This window comes from Microtus pennsylvanicus, chromosome 12, assembly GCF_037038515.1.
Source record: "Microtus pennsylvanicus isolate mMicPen1 chromosome 12, mMicPen1.hap1, whole genome shotgun sequence".
Lineage (NCBI taxonomy): Eukaryota > Metazoa > Chordata > Mammalia > Rodentia > Cricetidae > Microtus > Microtus pennsylvanicus.
Genome location: NC_134590.1, coordinates 49,979,218 through 49,999,766, shown reverse-complemented (window position 1 = coordinate 49,999,766; position 20,549 = coordinate 49,979,218). Strand labels below are relative to the sequence as shown.

Here is a 20,549-nt window from a genome sequence, read left to right as displayed (position 1 = left end):
CTTCTTTGTTCAAGAACATGTTCAAAACTACCTTAGTTCATTTTTAGAGCTACAACTGAACAATCAAATCAAACAAACAAATCAATCAAATCAAAACATACACTCAAAATTCAGTCATTATTTACTAGGGTTGATAATAACAGGGATATCTGATTGTTATTGGTTGTTGATTATGGCAAAACATTTATAAATGTTTCGTAAATTCATAATAAAATTAATTCTTAATAGAGCCAAACAAAGTAATTTGGGAATCACCAAATCTGTCAAGGAGTCTTTTCTTCCTTGTTTGACTCCTTCTCTGGCACAGGTGAAAGGACTCAGGGACTGCCTGTTGGGGGGCAAGTAATAGTTGTTTATTTGTTTATAAACAGTGACTAACAGATCAGGGGAAACTAAAATCTCAGACATGATCAAATTTATATTTACAAATTTAGCATAGGATCCAGAGTATGAAAAAGTGTAATTTTGGAATTATTTACAGAATCTCTGCCCACGTGTAGCTCACCTTCCTGGTTATAAAAGGAAGATGTACAATGTAAGTTTTCCATGAAGACAATAGGGAAATCTGCTTTCTGAGCACCTTAGCTCTGTTTGTTTATGGCACCATCTGGTATTTGTCATTTATTGCTTTGCAAAGTTGCTTGTCTGTGTGTATGCACGAGCCTTCTGTCTTCAGCTCGATTGCAGCCTCTTGATTGCTGGGACTATACGTTATCATTTCTGCCACCCTGTGTCTATACACATGCCTGTTACTTAATGAATTTAAGTCAATTTGAATAATTAGAAACAATGTCTTTCAAATGGTTGACACAATCTAATTTCTTTGTGGTTTCTATAATTCATGGTATAGATACTAGCTCAACAATTTTAAGAATGTCAGAGAACATGTAGCAAGATCCAGGAATTACACTTTGTGTGGCTATGTGCAGACTTGTAATTATTTCTCATAATACTGCATGCAAATTATAATATGTTCAGCATGATAATTAATTAAATAAATTATTCTCTAATCTATAATTCTATTACAGCCTAGTCTGTAAGGTAAGACTCAGCAAAAATTCTGTTTTAAAAGTTTAATAACTTTTCAAATAATGCACATAAAATAAATATTTAACAGAAAAACGTTCACAAAACATGCACTCAATAAGGGATTTAGATTCATAATTTTTACTAGTCATATACCCACAGTGAATTTATATCCAGAATATACTAAAAATATTTCAAAATCAACAATATAAAGCCTTTGTTGCCTATCAAATGGTCAAGTTGTCATGAAAACATTTTTCCAATGAAGATATATGATTGGCCAATAACCACATGAAACAATTGGTCATTATAAAATGCAAAACTGGGACTAGTGAGGTGTCTCAGTGGGTAACAGTACTGGCTGCTCTTCCAGAGGTCCTACGTTCAGTTCCCAGGAACCACATGTGGCTTGCAGCCATCTGTAATGGAATCTGGTGCCCTTTTTCTGCCATACAAGTGACCATGACAACAGAGCATTCATATTTAAAAAATAAAAAATTTAGGGGGCTGGAGAGATGGCTCAGAGGTTAAGAGCACTGATTGCTCTTCCAGAGGTCCTGAGTTCAATTCCCAGCAACCACATGGTGGCTCACAACCATCTATAATGAGATCCGGTTCCCTCTTCTGGCATACAAACATACATGGAAGGAATGTTATATACATAATAAATAAATAAATCTTTAAAAAAATCCAAAAAATAAAAAAATAAATAAAAAATTTAAAAATGAAAAACTATTATTTTTTGCAGCTGTGATAAAATAGCATAAAAATAGCAACTTTTAGAATAAAGAGTTGTGTGTGTGTGTGTGTGTGTGTGTGTGTGTGTGTGTGTGTGTGTGTGGTTTCAGAAGAACCCACAAGAGCAAGAAAGGAATGGAGCTGTCTGAACACATTTCATAAGCAAACAGGAAGTAAAGATTGAAGAAAAAGTGAAAGGTTTTATATTCTTAAAGCTCATGACATACTTCCTTTAAAGATGACGCCTAAAAGTTCTATAGCCTTCCCAGGCAGTTCTCTCAACTGGGGACCAAGTTTTCTAATACAAGAATGAAACCATAGGAAATATTTCTCATTCAAAGTGTCAAATTACTCATCCTGGTCTGAATAGGCTCACTGCCATCTCATGATTCAAAATACACTTAATCCAACATCAAAAGTACCCCTGATCTTTAAACAGTCTCAACATTGTTCAAAAATATAAAGTCCCTTTTGAGACTCAAAGTAATAGTTGTTCCCAGTAGACCTTTAAAAAAATGCATCCCACATACCATGGCACATACATATTATATAGGAGAAATGGGGTATACTGAGTAAATATTGGACGAAAGCAAGACGAAAACCCAACACGGCAAACATAAAAGCCTGAAGTTCCACGTCTAGAATCTGAGGTTTCCTTTTCAAAGGATTTGGATGGCTTCCTCCTTGCAGATTTACTGCCTATTTCATATATCTCTCTGTGGGGCTGGTTACACTTCCTGTGTGCAGCTCTCCTTTGCAAATTTCCTGTGATTCTGGTGTCAGCAACACTGGAAATCTTCAGGACAACATAGGCTTTATGCACTGTCTGATCAGGGCCTCTGTACAGGGACTCCACCTCTGTTGTGATTGCCAGACCTCATTAATCACTTCTTTGTATCCATACAAGATCTCACAAGTCTTTCGATCTTATATTATTTGTGTCTTCAAAACTGCTACCATCTGGATGATAATGCAAAATTCAGTTGACAGATTCTCATAGACATTGTTGTCCTCGGTATTAGCTGTTTTTTATGTGTTGTTGCTTACTAAGAGCAAGGAATTCTAAGAGCAAGGAATTCCTTAAGCTCTCTCGCTTTACATATTAAAGCTTTAGCTGAGTGTGGTTTTCCCCTGAGAAGGACTCTCAGAGCCGCTGGAGAGGAGGAGGCTTTGCTTTTATGCCATTAAGCTCCTTAACGATTACAGTTTCCTTTGCAGCCTGTACTTTGGGGACAACTTGAAGACTTCTTGTGCCATTTTTCCCTCAAGCAGCATGTCTCAGATTTCTTTGTGTGCCACTTGGCTCTTTATGATGAGAGATATGCATAAAAGTAATCAGTAGTAGACATTCTAGAGACTGTTAGGCTGTCTTGAAATCATGATATCAAAGAAATTAATTCATTGCTTTTTAATTTAGTCTTAGGTAAGTTCTCAGGACATGTACACAATGAAGCCAAATAGCATACAAATTCCAAAATATCATATAAATGATCTTTAGGTTGTTACTAATAGAGTCTTTGCTTCCATTTTGCTAATGATTTGGATCTAAAATATCTGCATTACTCTCAGGATTGCACGCTTCCAGAATCTCATAGAATGGTTGATTAAGTTCTGCCTATAACAGTCAACTACTTTTCTAATCCAGAGGTCCAAATTCTTCCAAAATGTCTCCAAAACATCTACACTGCCATGGTCTTCATAGCAACAACCCAAATTCTCAGTACAAACTTCTATATTAGTTACTTTCCTGATGCTGTGTTGTTTTCCTCTCTGGTTCAAGTTTTATATTTCTAGGTACACCGCTTGCACAGCATATAAACACCATGACCAAAAGCAGTCTATAGAAGAGAATAATTTTATCTAGTGTTCTTGAATGAGAGTTCATCATGAAACTGAAATAATGGCACCAGGTAACAGAAGCAGGAAAGTGGTTGATGGGACATATATCATAGACACACAGAAGATGAGGTGAGGCTATACATACTTAAAACCTGCCCCGAGTAATACACTTCCCTCAGCATAACTGGACTTCCTCAAATAGCACTATCAACTTGAGACCAAATGTTCAAATATGTGAGCCTATGGGAGAAATTTCTCATTACCCTCATGTACAAAATCTGGATGTGAAGGGGAAAGTCAATGATATATGGATGAAAAATATACTTTAGTATTTTAAGTATAAAATAGTATAGCCTTGGGAAAACTGTAACATGAGGGCCTTACTTGTTGGTTTCTGTCCTGCCCAGTTCCCACAGCTGGTAAGTCCCAAAGAAATCACACTGATTGGTCCATTAGCTCAGACTTCTTTTTAACTTTTATAACTTACATTAGCCCATTATTCTAGTATATGTTAGCCACATGGCTCAGTAGCTTTTTCGGTGGGGCAGGTCACATCTTGCTTCTTCCGTGGAAGGACAGGACTTGAGAAAGACCTTCCTTCTTCACAGAATACTCCTGTTCTCATTGTCCCTCCTCTACTTCCTGTCTGGTTGTCCTGCCTATACTTCCTGCCTGGCTACTGGTCAATCAGTGTTTATTTAAAACATAATTGATAAAATACAGAATTGTCCCGCACCGTTGTTCTTCAATGTAGCATGCCTTAATCCACCATATGATCCAACAAAAGCTACTTCTATGTATATAGTAAAACAATTTAAAAGGTACATCCTCACAAAAATCCACATACCATGTTCAACATAGCATTTTCATAGTAGACAAATACAGAGTAGAACAAGTGTCTACTAACTGATAAATGGCTAAATGAATGTGGGGTACCCATTCTTTTACACAGTTATGAAAAGCAATAAAATACCAATAACATCATAACATAAATCAAAATTAAACTTCCTAAAAAGGCCAGAGAGGTGGCTCAGCCTTTAAGAGAACAAAGCATATGGCTCCTACAAGACTCAAGGTCAAGTTCCAACATCCATGCCATCTGGCTCATGATCACCTGCAACTCAGCTTCAGGGGGTTCAGTTTCCTCTTCTGGCCTCTATGGGCACCTGTACTTATATATCTAGCAGTAAGTAGATACCTAAATGTAATTATTTAATTGACAATAGCACAAAATTTTCAGAACATCCTAGAAGATGAAGTAAAAGACATAATCTGTGAGATTCCATCTAAACGAAATGTCCAGAATAGGAAAACACGGGTTATGTGGCACAAATGAGGGATGGTGATAGGAATATGGCTGTGTCATAATAAGAGTATATTGCCAATGACTGGTATTGATTTTGGAGTACTTTTTGGATAATGCAAGGTATACTGAACTAGTAAATATTGTTGTACTGGGTTTTGCTTGTTTTTATTTGAGACAGTTGTTTATGTTTTTGTTTGAGATGGAGTTTCTTATATGTCCTTGATTGCCTGGAGTTGAGGTCTACCATGTAGACTACATTGGCCTTGGACTTGCTCTGGTCCTCCATCTTTGCCTCCTGAATACTGAGACTACATGCATGAATCCTTTCACCTGGCTTGCAATATTACAAATACACTGAAATTCTATACTTTAGGTACTTTATAGTATCGGAATTGTGTGTCAATTTATCAATGAATGATAAGGCTAGGAAGCAAGTACTTGTGAAAAACCAAGGCCTTGAGACTTTGGTATGGAGACCCCTGCATATGAGCTGGTTTGGATTCTTGTTTGATATTTCAATATATTTAACAAGTTTTTGTTTTTGAAATTTTTGATGAAGTGATAAAAACATAACTAAATTTTATGAATTCCATGTTATATTTGTGCTCTATTCCAAAGTTAACATAAAAAGATGTTATAACTTAGTGTAACAGATACAAGCTAAACCCTTTTTACCTATGAGAAAGCTTTCATCTTCTCTTTTGTTCTTTCCGCAGGCGACTCAATAATAATGAATTTACAGTGTTAGAAGCTACAGGGATATTTAAGAAACTTCCTCAGTTACGTAAAATGTAAGTCATTTGTTAGCTATATATAGACTGTCTGCAGTGTGTTTCTCTTGCAAATTTTATATCTTTTTCCATTTTATCCCAGTGTCTTTTGAAACAGGAAAATAGTTTTTAAAAAAGAGAAGTCCAGAGAAATTTCCATGTTATGACTGCATGGGGCATGGACTTAGGGTACTGTGTAAAAGGTAGTTTTCCGTGTGTTCACATGATGCCAAGCCAACCCTTAGCAACTTCCTCTAAAGCAGACAGTTGGTCTATAATGCGTCTGCAGCAGGAATCCAGCAATCTAAGCACATTAAGATGGATTCGGCCATGTCCTGTAACTTCCTCAAGAATTCCCCAAACCATGGTGCTAGTTCTCTTTCAGCACATTCACGACAACTGTTTGACTTTTGCTTCATTAAGCTTTCATTACGAGATAGTCAAAATTAATGATTAGTAAACTAGCCAGACTGCTCATCTGTGTTACTTCATGTCCACAGCTCATATTTCAGTGTAAATTCTTAAGCTCAGCATTTTCATCAACATTCCATCACTATCCCATGTCCTTGAGTAAAGGGAGAAGCAGGACGAAAGGCAAGTGGGCAAGGACCCAGGAATGCATGAGGAGGAAGCGGATGCACCATCCCGCGGCACTTATCACACTCAGTCTCACATAAAGAGCTCCCCCAGGCACTGACACTGTTTGGAGCAAAGAGGACCAAACCTAGGCCTATGTCCTTCTCTATGTTAGGCTTCCTTGACAACATCTTCTGATTTCTTAATTATTTTCCTTCATGCCACTAACCCTACTGTCTTTTTAGCAATAAAGGGTCCAGTGTCACAGGTCTTTACTGAGCAGTGCTTTATAGGCATAGAAAATAAATCACAAAACAAAGTAACAGCATTACTCCATTGGTTAAGTGTTGGTCTTATAAACACAAAGAGGTGGGTTTGCTCCTCAGGTAAGGAAATCCAAATATAGTGGCCTATTCTCCCAGTGCTGGGGAGATAGTAACAGCTGGGTTCCTGGAACCTGGTGGCCAGTAAGGCCAGCCTACTGGGCCACATAAGACCTTTACGTAACCAAATAATTGGCTTTAATAGTTTTAGACTTCTGGGAATCATCGCAGTTCATTTTGAGTAAAATTAGGCTATATTTTGCTTTAATGGTTATTCTCTCTTAGTGTTACTGTTTTTCTGGCTTCATGGATTAGAGAAACACCTACAAGTTTCTATAACCCTTGCAGTGAAAATCTTAAAAACTGTGGAAGACTTGGATGTTTATTCAGTAGACTGAAAATGACCAGATATATTTTTGGCGCATCTTGTGTTAGTGGGCAGGCATTTAAATCCATGTCTCACACTGTTTATCTAGCAACTTTAGCAACAATAAGATCACCGATATCGAGGAGGGAGCATTTGAAGGCGCATCTGGTGTGAATGAAATTCTTCTCACCAGTAACCGTTTGGAAAATGTTCAACATAAGATGTTCAAAGGATTGGAAAGCCTCAAAACATTGTAAGTATTTCTGATTCACATTAAAATGGCTTAGACTTCGTTGTTCAATATCTTCTGCAGAAACAGGTGAGATCTACTTTCCTCCTGGCACAGTGACTCAAATTTTCAGACATAACATTTAAGCAGAATAACTGTGTTCATCCAGAGGATACGTTTATCTGTCCCTGTAATGCATCAGGAGAAAAGAGGCAATGGTTGTGATAAATCTTTCACTATCTATTGCTAAGAAAACATGCTAAGGGTTTTGTCTACGTGGTTAATGATAGGGAGTTAAGAAGGAATAAATTCTTTATGTCTAACAAAATTTGTTTATGTAGAGAAGATGAGACTTTAGATCAAACAGTAAATGCAACAGTTTGTCTTATTGAATTATTTCGGTGTGTCTTTGCAAGTAGTGTTTGCCAAAAGTAATAACTCATAAACCAGAAGAGAGCAAAACCAAATTCTACAGCCATTGTCATAGCACATAAAAGAATCTCTTTGCAAGCAAGAAGCAGCCTTTGGCAGTAAACACAAGCTCAAGCAATGGCATCTCACCTGACCCTGGAATCCATGTATAATGGGAAAGCAGGAAGTCCCCTGTTTTAAGACAGGAGGAGGGAAAAAGGGTGTTTTTCTCTATCAGTGGGATGTGTTAATATAACCCCAAATTTAGGTATAGTGTGTGTGTGTGTGTGTGTGTGTGTGTGTGTGTGTCTATATCCCCTGCACATGGAAATAGATACATACTGTAGCTTTGCACAGCTATCCTGGAATCCAATAATCCAGCATGGCCAGCATGTTAGCGACAGACCTCTCTCAGGGACCACTTTTGAATCAATCTAAAATGGTATGCAAACAGTTGCTAAGTGTGTTTGTGGGACATACACTGAGAGTGTGTTAAAGGATAGCCAAGAAAATGCACCATCGGGCCTGCATCTGCACTTCCCTAGGCTGTTTCAGGTTACTAAACAAATGCCAATACCTCCCTTCTTCCACAGAAGTTGTGCGCTCATTTATTGTTAATGCCATCCTTCCTTCACACACCAGTACTATGGAGAATGTAGGGGGCATAGATTAGAACTTCACCCATTCCAGCCCATCTCTGCTGCCAGAGTGGGATACCATAGTCTGAATACTCCACACATATTTTTCATGCTTCTGGATGTAGACGTTCACCGTGAAGTTGAATTTGTTTTTCAACCCTCTGTCTAGGCCCCAGGCTTCCGTCTTGGCGAGTTTCTTGCCATAAACACACATGACCTTCATCTGCATCCTCAGGTAGAGAAAGGGAGAGTGAGTGAGATAGGTGAGATCTCCGCTGTGCCTTCATTCTATGTATAGGTTTTTAAAACGGTGAAGACCTTTTCTAAAGTCAGTCCCATTGGTGATAAAAGCTTTAAGGTATGAATTAGGGGAGTCACAGTTCAGTCAATAGTATTACCTTGACAATATGTCAAGCATTTGCTTCTATGAGATACAGTCAAATGACAAGGCCTGGGAGATCTCTGAAATGAGCTTTCTCCATCTTATTTCCACTGATGGGCTCCTGCTGTTTATGCTGTAAGGTGTGAGTAAAGCACCTGCAAGCAGTCTCCATGCAGTTGTGTCGGGGAGAATGGAGCAGCCAATAGTCAAAGAACTACTCGAGTAGATGTGTCTGGTTCTATCTATTCTTCCACACTGTCTCTGAGGTTTGGTGTTGTAAACATTTGAATAACATCCCACCCTAAACCTCTTAACGCCTCTGCTCTAGTCAGATAACTTGTAATCTGTGTGTATATTTCAGCAAGTTATAAAACAGCCCGAGAAATCAGACAAAGCTTGCTGTATGCATGAGTGCCGCGCATTGCACCCCCGTGTCTGCACTCTGTGCTAGAACCCAGTTCGCGAGCTTCAGGTAAAGGGCTGGAGGTTGAGAATACAGACGCAGAGACAGACCGACACGCAGATTTTTTAACACTGATACCAAAGCCCCAAGAATGCCCCCTTTATTGTGTTCAGGGGTAGATTATATAGAGATAGCCACGCCCCAGCCAAACCCACCAGAAACCACTCTCCTGCCATCAGGAACTCCTGAAGGTCTCGTGCTCAGAGCAGCTGTAGGCACTCAGATCAGGAGATTACAAGGTGTTTACAAGAAATTCAGGATCTGGGGTCTCACTGCTCCCAACACATGAGCTGATGGTTTTGTTGTTGTTGTTTTTGGTTTTTTTACTTTTTATCAAGAGAGGAGTTTACTTCAGTTCTTCCCAGGGTCTCTTAACTCCAGTAAGATTAAGACCACAGATTCCATTATTATTGTCAAAGGATACTGTGCATTTGTTTCTGACTATTCAGTGATGCCTGGATAAGAAGACATCTTTCTTCTTTTCTACAGTTTAGCAGAAAGAAAACATTCTTATTTCTGTTTTATTACCAAACATAGAACTTTACAGCAACACCGTTTTTCAACATCTGTCTTAGTTGGGGTTTGTAGTGTTGTGACAAAATGCAAAACTCAGGGAAGAAAAGATTAATTTCTTCTTACACTTCAACATCATGGTTCATCATCAAAGGGAGATGTCAGCAGAATCTCAAGGCAGGAACTGATGCAGAAGCCAGGAGTGAGTTCTCATTGCTTGGCTTTCTCTTCCATAGCTTGTTAAGTCTCCTTTCTTCTAGCACCAAGGATCTCCAACCCAGGGGGAGCACTGCCCACATCAGTGGGCTTTCCCATATCAATCGCCAATCAAGACCATGCACCACAGGCTTTTCCCTGCACCAATATTGCAGGGGCTTTTGTCAACTGAGGTTTTGTCTTTTAAAATGATTCTACCTTGTATCAAGTTGAGATTAATCTAGCCAGTACATTATCTTTCTCCTTTTATATTTGCCATTCTATTGGCAGAGCAATTTCTCTGAGTATAGAAAGATGGCTAAATTAATTTTTCATGAGTTCTGAATAATACGTAATGCAACTCTAAATTTGTGTATGAGGTTTTCTTCCTTTTGAAAACCTCCAAATAAACAGCACAGGAAAGGAGGAATTGGGAACTAAGCCAGAGCTTTAGCAGTGGTGGGGAAATAATAACAGTGTTAATCCTGTTAACGACAGTGTCAAAAAAAAAGAGTTTATTCAAAACAAACCTATTTAACCTTTGTTGTATATTACACTTATGCCTTTTGGGAGTTCTGAACTTGAACCTAGGAACAGATTTTTCATAAATAAAACAATCTGATGCAGGCTTTGTGGATGCTCAGTCACACTTGACTCCCTCTGCTCCTGTCAGACAGTGAGTCACTAAGTCCCCAAGATGCCCTCTCCGTCTGCAGGGTCTATTGATTCTCTCCGCCCTTTTTTTCTTCTCTCTCAAATGTCACACTATTCTGGATACATAAATCACTGGGCTCCAAGGACACAAGCAGGTGACTGAGGACATTAGGTGATCAGGCAGATATAATTATATCATCAAAAGGAAGCATGTTACCCTCATCATGGGACTGTAAATCCACACAGGCTCAGCATGCTTTCTGTGACTTAATATAGGCACTGATTATTCTATGCATTCTCTTATTGCAGGATGGTATCCAGATTATACCCATTCCTAGGGAAGCAAACATTTAAAATAGTGATGAATGCTACATGTTTGCTACATGTTCATCTCTAAAGGGCAAAATTGAGTGCCTGATATTTTATCTCCATAACAGTGTTCTTTCCCTTCCCCCAGGATGCTGAGAAGTAATCGAATAAGCTGTGTGGGGAACGAGAGTTTCATAGGACTCGGCTCTGTGCGTCTGCTTTCTTTATATGACAATCAAATTACTACAGTTGCACCAGGGGCATTTGATACTCTCCATTCCTTATCTACACTGTAAGTAGAAAATCTTCCTTTTTTTTTTTCCAGTGGTTCCCAACCTTCCAAATACTATGACTCTTTAATACAGTTCCTTATGTTGTGGTGAACCCCAACCATAAAATTATTTTTGTTTCTGCTTTCTATTTGTAATTTTGCTGCTGTTATGATTCATAATGTAAATATCTATGCTTTCTGGTGGTCTTGGGCAACCCTGTGAAAGGGTCATTCAACTGCCAAAGGGGTTGCAACCCACAGGTTGATAACCCCTGCCTTTATCTATGACTTGTGATGGTGTATTATAATTCTTATTGTTTTTTAGTATTCTTTTAATGAATTAATAAATATCCCATGAGAACACAACCAAGTATTTGGGAATTTTAAAAAGGACAAACTTATGTTAAACTTGCTTTAGTTGTTCTAAAATTATTACCATTTTTATTAGACAGAATTTGATATATATATTTATTCCTCAGTTATTTGTTTTTATAATAATGGGATCCATAATGGGGCTTAGATTTAGAATTGTAAATTATTCTAACATGATAATACTGTAAGGAAATGTCACAGGTTTCCACTTATATCCTAAACAATAAATATTTTCATCCATAAGTACCATAAACACTGAATTGATAGAATTATTACCAACCAACAACACTCTACAAGGATCATTTATAATGATAAGAGGTATATAAAAATGAACAGACCAATAGTAAAAGCTAGTTAATAGAGGTTCCATACTCTGGCTGCAAATGTATAGAAGGAATGGGTTGAGCCTGTCTGAGATAATAATTTATGTAAACAACTTGAAAATATTTCTAGGTCTAAGAACAGAACTCTGCAAACATTTAAAAATAACCCTTGAACAATGTATTTCAGGCCTTTTGTAAATCAATTTCTGAACACGATGTTTGCTATTACAGCTCTAATAATGGATGATATCCTGGCCACAGCAGTTTCTTAATATCCTAACCTAACTCAACACAATGGGGAATACAGATAGTTAGAACAATTCCAAAAGCATGTTTGACTCTGCTCAAGTCACTGAAAAAAAAAAAGTGAAGTTAGCATCCATCCATCAGTAAAGTACTTATTCCCTTTTCCACATGAAGTGTGACATTTCACATGGAGTGACTAATCTGTGCATATTAAAGATGGCATGTTTATAAATAATGGGATTGTCGATGGGTTTGTACTTAAGTATGAGATGCCAAAAATATTGAGATTTCTAGAAGTAAATTCGTTTTTATAACTGGCATTTAATCAACTCAGTTGTCAGTTTAGATAAGAAAGCTATTCTCTGAAGCAAACAAGAGATGGAAATCGTGAGGTGACAAATTAAGGGAATAGCTGTTGTCAGGTTAAACTCAATAATATAAGGTAATCAGCCTTCATCTTTATATTAAATTACTACTTTATCAGCACGGAAGAGTTTGACAGTAAGTTAGATCTCTGACATATTTAAATTATTCCTAAGTATGGCATCTATCAGGATTCACTGCATAAACCCTAAATTGGCTGCCTTTACTAATGTTTGCATGAAGTTATTCGAAGAATTCTCTTCTGAAATAACACTGTCCTTTGGTTCCTGCCATACACATTTAGGAAAAAAAATGTGCATGGCATATTTTGTGCGTCATTGTGTGCATCTAGGGGAATGGGCATACAAAGACTAAGTAAATGTACTACTGTAGACAAAATAGTGTGGAGAACTGGTCACCTAGGATTTAGAAAAATAAGAAAATGAGCTCTAAACTGTGCATTGTTTGTATACGGTGTTTAGAAACCTCTTGGCCAATCCGTTCAACTGTAACTGTCATCTGGCCTGGCTGGGAGAATGGCTGAGAAAGAAAAGGATTGTAACAGGAAACCCACGATGCCAAAAGCCCTACTTCCTCAAGGAAATCCCAATCCAAGATGTAGCCATTCAGGACTTCACCTGTGATGATGGTAAGAAATGCATGGCAAATCATGGGTCAGTAGCCCTTCATTCGGAGGACCAATGAGATGCTCTGTTGTCCAAGGGAGTATACTTCCTTTAGTACAGTAAGACAGGGTAGCAAGCAGGGCTTATGGGCTGGCAAGAATGTTTCCAAAAGCAGCTCTTAAGACATGGTCCAGTTCCTTCCTAAGGACTGTGCCATGTTCTGCTTTGTTCTGTTCTTTGTTCTTAGCAGCAAATCACTTGTTCTAGGGTTGTCCTTTCACATTCAAGCCTACTTTCTGCCTGTTTATAAATGTTCAAGGAGACTTCCAAGCTCCCAACTTGTAAATGATACTCATAGAGCTTATTTTTAACTTCTTCTCAGCGTGTCTTTTAGGAGCTACCATGTCCAAAGAAGAAAAATAAAAAAAAAAAAAAACAAACAAACAAACAAAACCAGCTGTAACATAGAAGTGCTAACAAATCAACAAAGTCAGTCGCCCATTTCTAATGCTCTCTGCCATTGCTTTTCATTCCCATTATATTCCTATCAGGTGGGTGGAGCAAGTTGTTTTATTGCCAATGAGCAGGGAACTAGTTCGAATTCTATATTTTTAACAAGAGGTGTTCATGCAATTCTCCCAAACATGTGAAGAAAATCTGTCCTTTTATGTACATTTCTTTGCGATTTCTCCTTAACCCAGTTTATGTTGGAATATCCTTACTTAAAAGTATATAAGTAGCTGAAAAAAATAAGTAACTGTTAAAATTGTGTTAGTTGTTCAAAATTTTAAGCTGTTTTTTTGAAATTCTACTTTAGGGAACTAGAAAGGAGTGCATATATAGTGTTAATCTGTAAGTGATTTCATCATAAGTTATTATATAGCTCAAGATCCTCATGTTTGTCAAATTCATATGGATGTATAAAGTCCACTCTAGCCCCTTCAAAAATTTGTGATTTTCTGTATTTTATGTGATAATCTAGGAAATGATGACAATAGCTGCTCTCCACTCTCTCGCTGTCCTTCGGAATGTACTTGCTTGGATACAGTAGTCCGATGTAGCAACAAGGGCTTGAAGTTCTTGCCTAAAGGTATCCCACGAGATGTCACAGAACTGTAAGTAGAGTTTGTTGGCCTTCTTTTCTCTCTGTTCCTGGGATTGAAGTCTGTGACACAACCACTGTTCCATAAATTGCAGTTTGGGAAGTGTTACATAGTTAATTTATTTGCAATGTCAAGTGTGTGCTATACTTGATTCCTAGCACAATGCTTAATCATATGGGACAATAATTATTTGGGAATAGAAGAAATTGGCATAACCTTTGTTTTTTACAGGCGACATTGTCTCTTTGGAATCGTCAGTGTCCCTTAGATACAAAAGGCATGTGGCCAACTGTTTTTCATGCTTGCATAACTGATATCTAAATATAAAGAGCATGGCCAGTATCCATCTAAGTAGACCTGCAGACGCCAGTCCTTCAGCTCAGAGACCTATGGCTGAATCCCTGCCACGTATTCAGAATGTAATACAACAGAACATCATGCAAGAATAAAGATTCAACTTTACCCGATTCATTCCACTCCTCTACAACTAAACTAGAATTTGATGGGAAAATGTTTTATCTAAATCAAAGGGAGTCACATAATACTTGTTTAATTTTTGTTTATATAGAATTATAGATCAATGTTTTAAATCCACATGTGGCTTCTGCTGATATGTGCCTATCATTCACGGAAATGCATGCAAGGACACCACATAATCAGCTATCATCAACATCTGTGCAGTGTGCACCATGGCTAGCGAAGTTCAAGAATGTTTTTGCTTATTGCCTTCAAGGCTTTTGGCTAAGATCAAGTGAAAAGCATGTCTCTTCAGTTTGCCAGGGTCTCATTTTTCAAGTCATGTTCAGTTCATGGATCCTATTTTGGTCCTAAGTAGAACACTCAGAGAAGAAGACACAGTTGTAGCATATGGGGAAAATGTGTTCCTTAGATTCAAAATGCTGTTAAATGTTCAGTTTCTTTCTCTTTCTAACCAACACTGGAGTTAATTGGCTGTAACCACTGTGTTTTGTGTGTTTAATTACACAACTGTTGTTTCAATATTTTTCAGAAGTTGATTATGGACCCGTAACCCTTCCCCACTCCCTATTGCTATAAGCCTGCATTCTATATGCAAAGTGAAGCTCTATAAATAACCCAGTGAGGATTATGACATTCACACCTTCATTGAAATTAAATATTTTTCTATCATTTTAGCTCACCTTTTGTCTTCGTCTTATTCAAAAAACATTAAATATTCTTTCATGGGTGCATTGAGCTCCATCTTTTGTTTCACCATATCTGTGCTATATATGTATTTCTTCACTGAAGTTGAGTCTTCAGTCTACATCACACTAAAGCTCAGTTTTAAATAGTTTAAGTTTCTTTTCTATAAATAAAATTTGTTCCATATAGATCAGGAGAATACTAATTCATCTCTTGAGATCCAAGTTTTACCTCCTAGAAAGATTATTCTTAGAATCTTACCAAGTCAGCAAGATCCTTCTTGCCAGTCGTATATATTCTTATATTAGAAAATGTGCCTACGTGTATGGCACTAAATTATTAAGAATGTCGCAGAATTACAATGTATTGGTGGACAAGTATAGCAAATGGTACTCATTAGTTTTAATCATTGCCATGTATCTCCCCCCATTTAGACATGCAGATTGTTCTGGGTCTTTTTTGTCTTGCTGCTACATTTCTGGAAGAAAAGGAAAGTGTTGAAATTCGTGGAACGCTGCCTCCCTCTAGTGGTAGCAAAACCAAAACGAAACAAAACAAAACAGCTAGAAAAATTAAGGAAACAAGGCAAAACAATGCATAAATATGTACCAGAAAATTGAGTATTCAATCAGAAGTCATAATATGACTTGTAATCTCACATTGACCACATGTATGTATAGCCAGTGCATTGTATAGACCTACTTATATTTTGAAATATTATACCTCAGTTAACTTTTTGGCTTTTGCTATCAACATGACAATTCTAACTTCAACTTCAAGATTGGTCACTGCACTGGGGCAGGAAAAGCCACATCTCTAAAGGGCCAGAGTTGTTACCAGTTCCCTCGCTGGCAGAGGACCCTAGTGCTGCAGGCTCTTAAGCTAGAGTCTGTTGTCTGGGAAAGGAAAGCTTTAAGAAAAGATTTTTTCTTCTTCTTGTGACATAATGGATATAACTCCCAACCTCCATTTTATTTTGTGTCCTGTCAGTTAGCTGATTTCTTTGTGACTAGGCTGTGTTATGACCCCAATACAAGGACAAAGGTGTACTTTTATTTGAAAAATACTTTTGCATTCCCATGCTTCTTTTTTTGTACTTAAAAAGTTTTATGTTATTCTGTGAAAGCTCTTGAGACCTCTCTCACCAAGGAGATATGTGACACTAAATCTACTTTGAGGTTACGTCTAATTGCTCTTAAATATCTCCTTAAAACTGTCCATTGTTATTTAATGATTATGTCAAGATATGTGTATATACAAGCAATGAAGAGAGTACTCAGACTCAATAGCTAGGTTTAGCTAATAATTCCTCAATTTCATGGTGCTGTCTCTACATAAATACAAATAAACTGGAGGCCACATAAAAACGTAAGTCACTGGATGGACCTTTTTACTGGTACAAACATGGCTAGATGTTTGGCTTACTTTCCTGGCTAAACCACAAAGAACTGGACTCACCATTCTGCCCTTTAGTTTCTGCATCAGCATAAGTGAGCCACAAAGAGTTCTAGATTGAACCCCCGTGTGATGTGCCCTCTACTTGTCTTGAATAATGATCTCATCTTGGAATATGATCTCTCAAGGAGAATTCTGCCAAGTTGTGCTCATCTCTGTTCAAAGTAAATATTGTTCATTTGCTTTGTGATTTCCCACTGCCACTTTATAAGGCGACCTTGTTATGTCCTTGTTTTTAGGTATCTGGATGGGAATCAGTTTACACTGGTCCCCAAGGAGCTCTCCAACTACAAACATTTAACACTTATGTGAGTAGAATATTTTCCCACCTTTAACTTATTTTATTTCATTAAAAGGGGAATGTCAAGCGGCAGAAGATTTAGAGAGCCTTTTGTGTAATATAAATCACTGGCAGTAACTCGCCCGGATCCTGGATCACTGTGGCTCAGGATCGCTAGCTCCATCTCTGTGGAATAACGATCTTGTGATGCGGTGTCTTAGGGAAAACATCTCTACTCAAAGAAGCAGCAATCCAATAACGTCTCAGAGGGGGAAAAAAAAGCTTCCAAACAGTAAAACTGGATGATTTATTGATAAGATATAGATACTTGTTAGAAGTCAAGAAAAGAGTGGGGAATATTTCATTTTATATAGTAAATAAAATAGGGTCAAAACATTCCTGTAAATACATGTTTTGCTTGACTTTCTTATATGAGACATGTTAAAATAATTTAGGGACTATAAATATTAAATTTCATTTTATACAGGCATGTGGATTTAAACTCTATCTAATACAGTGATACAATGATCCTGACATTCTGAGTATAAATTTCAAAATATTAATTATATATTCATTTGAGATTTCTATCTTTAAAAAAATAACTCGTTTCTTTTTCTGTGAATTAAGTGATTTTATGGTGACAGTTTGACCCATCATAAAAATAGCTTTCATAACAACATGTAACTATTTTTTTAATTTGGAGTAGAATTTCAACATCCAAACTATGGATTATAAAGCTCCTATCATTTTCACAATTATGTGTGTACTTTTTGCTTGTATTTTGGAAAGTAAATACAAGAATAGATGACCCTTACCTCTTACTGATCTTCCATTTATTCATGTGTTGGATTTTCATCCATGAGAAATAATAGCTACCTATAATGATTATATATACACACATATATGTATGCTAGCAAATAGGTATATGAATGAATGATGTGATCATACAGAGAATATAATAATAGCCATGTAATATATTTCACAAGTAAAAATTACACAAGGCATTCTGAAAATTCCAGTTAGCAACATTCAATGTCTTTACATATTCACTAAATAAATATTTATTGAGGACCTTTTCAGTCAGTGGTTTAGACAAAGGCCAAAGCAGGGTGTTTTTATGATGACAATTTAATTGTAATGAACTTGCAGACTGTTTCAATTAGCAAATTTGATTATGTGTATTAGTGAACATTTATGTCAGTTGCGGTAAAGAATGGAGAGTTAATGGGACTGTAACAACTGGTGATGTATTCTTAACCTTAATGGATCTGTAACAACTGGTGGTTTATCCTAACCCTAAGAATGAATGCTTTGTTATTCAAACACCATGTCTTCTCTTTTCTCTTTTAGAGACTTAAGTAACAACCGAATAAGCACCCTTTCCAATCAAAGCTTCAGCAACATGACACAGCTTCTGACCTTGTGAGTTTGAAAGTGTGGAACTGAATGTTCACTTCTTTGTGAGGCAGGAAGGGTTTACTACATGGGTCCTGCTGAAGAAGAGAGAGTCTGATCTTATGAAGTGTAAATACCATCTAGAGAAACAGACAAAGCTTCCATAAACCACAGAGAAAAGTTGCTCAGAACGTTGGTTTGGTATAAAACACAAAATATTTGCGTTCATGACTGTTATTATAAATCCTTACATTAAGCTTTCAGGGCATCTTGGTCATTGTCCTATTGCTGTGAAGAGACACCATGATTATGGCAACTCATAAATGCCAGCCTTTAGTGGGGCTTGTTTAGAGTTTCAGAAGTTTAGTCCATTGGCCTCATGGCAGGAAGCATGGTGGCATGCAGGCAGACATGGTTCTGGAGAAGTATTGGAGAGTTCCACATCTGCATCTTCAGGCAGGAGGAAGAGAGAGGATTTGGGCTTGGAAAGGGCTTCTTGCAGCCTCAAAGCCTGTGACACTTCTCCCAACGAGGTCTCCTCCTAACCCTTTCAAATACTGTCATTCCCAGTGACCAACTGTTCAGATCTCTAGGCCTATGGGGCCATTATCATTCAAACCACCACACAGGGCCTGATATCTGAGCCAGAGAATAAGTGAGGCATGTGTACCCAGTGGGGGAAGTTTCCAAGTTACCCTTACGAAGTGTATCATATTAAGATTAGAACACATAGGTGAGCAATGTAAATCATGTATAAATATATTCAATTTATAAACTGCTTAAATAGCCAGTCTCAAATGGCTTTGTTTTAAAATAACGTTTGCATGTTATTAGATTCCCAAGTTAAATAAATTGACATATTTCCGATTGCAGAATTCTCAGTTACAACCGTCTGAGATGTATTCCTCCACGAACCTTTGATGGATTGAAGTCTCTTCGGTTACTGTAAGTATCCTGTGTTTAATCACCTTTATGGGTAATCTGAGTTCTGAGCTATCTTTTGAGTGATGTCATCACTTTGTTTTTCTCGGTTATTTCGTCATGCATGTGCTACGTTTTGCTGTAAATTTGAAATTGGGACAGTTGTCTTTTTATTAATACAGGATAATTCCTCTTTGGTAAAACTTGTTGCTATGGTAGTCATTTACTGGTAATCTGTAAGACTAAAGCATACATTTCATTTATCTCCAGTTAACTATTATAAAAATAACAGAACAGCATTTCTTTAGGTATCACGTTGACTTGATTACTTTTTCCCTGAAATGTATGTGTTTGATATATTATTCCAGGCTTTGTTCCTTGATTATATCCTAATGTCTGTAACCCCACAGCTATGGAACTCTTAACAGACATGAGTAGGATCCTTTTTTGGTCTTGCATTAGCTTCTTTTATTTAACACTATAGTATGTTCCTCTTCTAATGTGTGTAGTTGTTTCTCAACTGTTTAACAGCTACAGGGTATTCCTTAGATTGTAGAAACAGCTTTATTAGCTATCTCTATCCTCACTATCATTCAGATTAATGGCAAGTTATTATTATTTCTCATAACACTCAAACAAGCCATCTATACTTTCATTTTGCTACAAATGCTCTAACGTGAAAACATGGTTTAGAAGGGCAGTTCTGCTCATGACGTTGGGATAGTTCCAGAACTGTTAACTTGTCCCCCGACAATATTTTTTGCATCTTTTTATTATTATTATGATTATTACAAATTTTCACCTCCTCCCCTCCTCCTATTTCCCTCCCCATTCCCCCTCCCCCTCCCTCTCCAGTCCAAAGAGCAGTCAGGGTTCCCTGCCTTGTGGGAAGTCCAAGGTCCTTCCCCCTCCATCCAGGTCTAGGAAGGTGAGCATCCAAACAGACTAGGTTCCCACCCAGCCAGTACATAGAGTAGAATCAAAACCCAGTGCCATTGTTCTTGGCTTCTCAGTCAGATCCCCTTGTCAGCCATGTTCAGAGAGTCCAGTTTGATCACATGCTCCATCAGTCTCAGTCCAGATGGTCTTGGTGAGTTCCCATTAGATCAGCCCCACCATCACAGTGGGTGGACACACCCCTCGCGGTCCTGACTCCCTTGTTCATGTTCTCTCTCCTTCTGCTCCTCATTTGGACCTTGGGAGCTCAGTCTAGTGCTCCAAAGTGTGTCTCTGTCTCTATCTCCATCCATCGCCAGATGAAGGTTCTATGGTGATATGCAAGATATTCATC

At 37.6% G+C, this 20,549-nt stretch overlaps 1 protein-coding gene across 6 annotated transcripts in view; it reads left to right on the top strand.

The window, feature by feature from the left end:
* Positions 1-20,549, top strand: part of Slit2 (slit guidance ligand 2) — a 346,206-nt gene that overhangs the window by 263,210 nt on the left and 62,447 nt on the right. For all 6 annotated transcript variants that reach the window (XM_075943593.1, XM_075943588.1, XM_075943594.1 and 3 more), the window contains 8 exons: positions 5,626-5,700; positions 7,055-7,198; positions 10,888-11,031; positions 12,797-12,963; positions 13,923-14,055; positions 16,902-16,970; positions 18,293-18,364; positions 19,211-19,282. In XM_075943593.1, coding sequence (XP_075799708.1) covers positions 5,626-5,700; positions 7,055-7,198; positions 10,888-11,031; positions 12,797-12,963; positions 13,923-14,055; positions 16,902-16,970; positions 18,293-18,364; positions 19,211-19,282 — 876 coding nt within the window. The remainder of the gene's footprint in view (positions 1-5,625; positions 5,701-7,054; positions 7,199-10,887; positions 11,032-12,796; positions 12,964-13,922; positions 14,056-16,901; positions 16,971-18,292; positions 18,365-19,210; positions 19,283-20,549) is intronic.